General features: G+C 39.6%; 1 protein-coding gene across 1 annotated transcript; it reads right to left on the bottom strand.

The window, feature by feature from the left end:
* Positions 1–112: 112 nt before the first annotated feature.
* LOC109954068 (fibroblast growth factor-binding protein 1-like) lies at positions 113–712 on the bottom strand. Its single transcript, XM_020589487.1, has one exon. It carries the CDS (start codon positions 710–712, stop codon positions 113–115), a length of 600 nt encoding a protein of 199 aa, XP_020445143.1.
* Positions 713–1,371: the final 659 nt, after the last annotated feature.

Below are 1,371 nucleotides of genomic sequence, written 5' to 3'. Positions count from 1 at the left end.
ACATAAAATCAAACAGTTCTGTGAGAACAGATGAAAACTGTGATGAGCAAGTATTGATGCGAGTGTGCGCAGAGAGCTGAATTTATTTTACTTCTTTGAGTTGTTTTCTGCCTCAACAATCATAATCCTGCACCATAGTAAAAAAGAATGTGCAAAAACTTGACCAGGTGTCACCGCAGTACTCCTCTGCCAGCTGTTTGTTACTGTGTTGACAGGATTTGACAGCTCGGGGTGCAGGTGCTGGAGTAGTCTTCCTCTGTGCACTGTGGAGTCTGAAATGAGCATCTCTGTTAGCTCTTCTGCACACTGTCGCCCTGACCAGCACACTACTGTCCTGGCACAAAACCTTTTGCTTCTTTAGTGCTCTTGCAATTTGCTTCCAGTAAAGTTGGACGTTGGAAGCATAGTGGGGACAGGCAGCCGGTCTGGCAACATATTCACAGCTGAAGTGCCTGTCGCCCTTCTTGCAGGTAACACTGAGGATGAAGAGATCCTGACCTGTTGCAGCCCAAGTACAGGCAGACCTGTCTGTGGTGACAAGTTTCCCCTTAATAGGCTGAGCAGAGGCAGACTTAGGTTGTTTGTCTTTATGTTGTCCTCCGTCCACTCCTCGTCCTCTCCCTCCATCAGCTTTTTGACAGCTGCCCAACATCAGCTGGTGAGAAATACAAGCCAGAAACAGCAGGATGGTGATGTTGGTGGTGAAAGCCATGAAACCAACACAAATGAGCCTGCAGGAGGATAAGTTAGGATTTAGATAACAGACCTAAAATGCTCTCCATTTTCCTTCTTAAAAAGAATCATTACTGTATAATCCCCTTTTAGACCTACATTTTAGAAGGAAACAAGTAGTTTTACCTACAGGCATTTTATTGCACTATTGAGAAACAGTGACACTGAAAGAAATAGGCAAGACAATTTTTTTGTATAGTACCTTTTCAAGGCATTATGAAATGTTTTACATAAGACAGAAAATAATAAAAATCAAAGAAATGCAAGGCAATTTAAAATGTTACAAATGTGTGTTTAAAAGAATGAAATAATCAGTAAAAAGGAATCAATCAATAACAATAAACAATCCTAAACCTATTTTAGTAAAAGGAAATAGCAAATACATTTTTAATTCTTGATCTGAGACCGAGCCAAAAGTGGAACAAGTAGAGTAAAAGGTGACATACTGTAAATACTGTGTTAGCAGAGAAGGTAACAAGATACATTACTACAGTACAATACAACAAGTACAGACACAAGCCAAACACAGCTGCTGAATAAGTATTTTAAGTCCTGAATTCATTCATGTTAATGGACTAGAAGTAGAAAATAGAAAAGAAACACTCAGGAATGAAATACAAGTACCTCAAAATTGTACTT

This window comes from Monopterus albus, unplaced genomic scaffold (assembly GCF_001952655.1).
Source record: "Monopterus albus unplaced genomic scaffold, M_albus_1.0 scaffold2914.1, whole genome shotgun sequence".
NCBI lineage: Eukaryota > Metazoa > Chordata > Actinopteri > Synbranchiformes > Synbranchidae > Monopterus > Monopterus albus.
The sequence above is the reverse complement of the archived record's forward strand: the minus strand, read 5'-3'. Positions and strand labels throughout refer to the sequence as shown.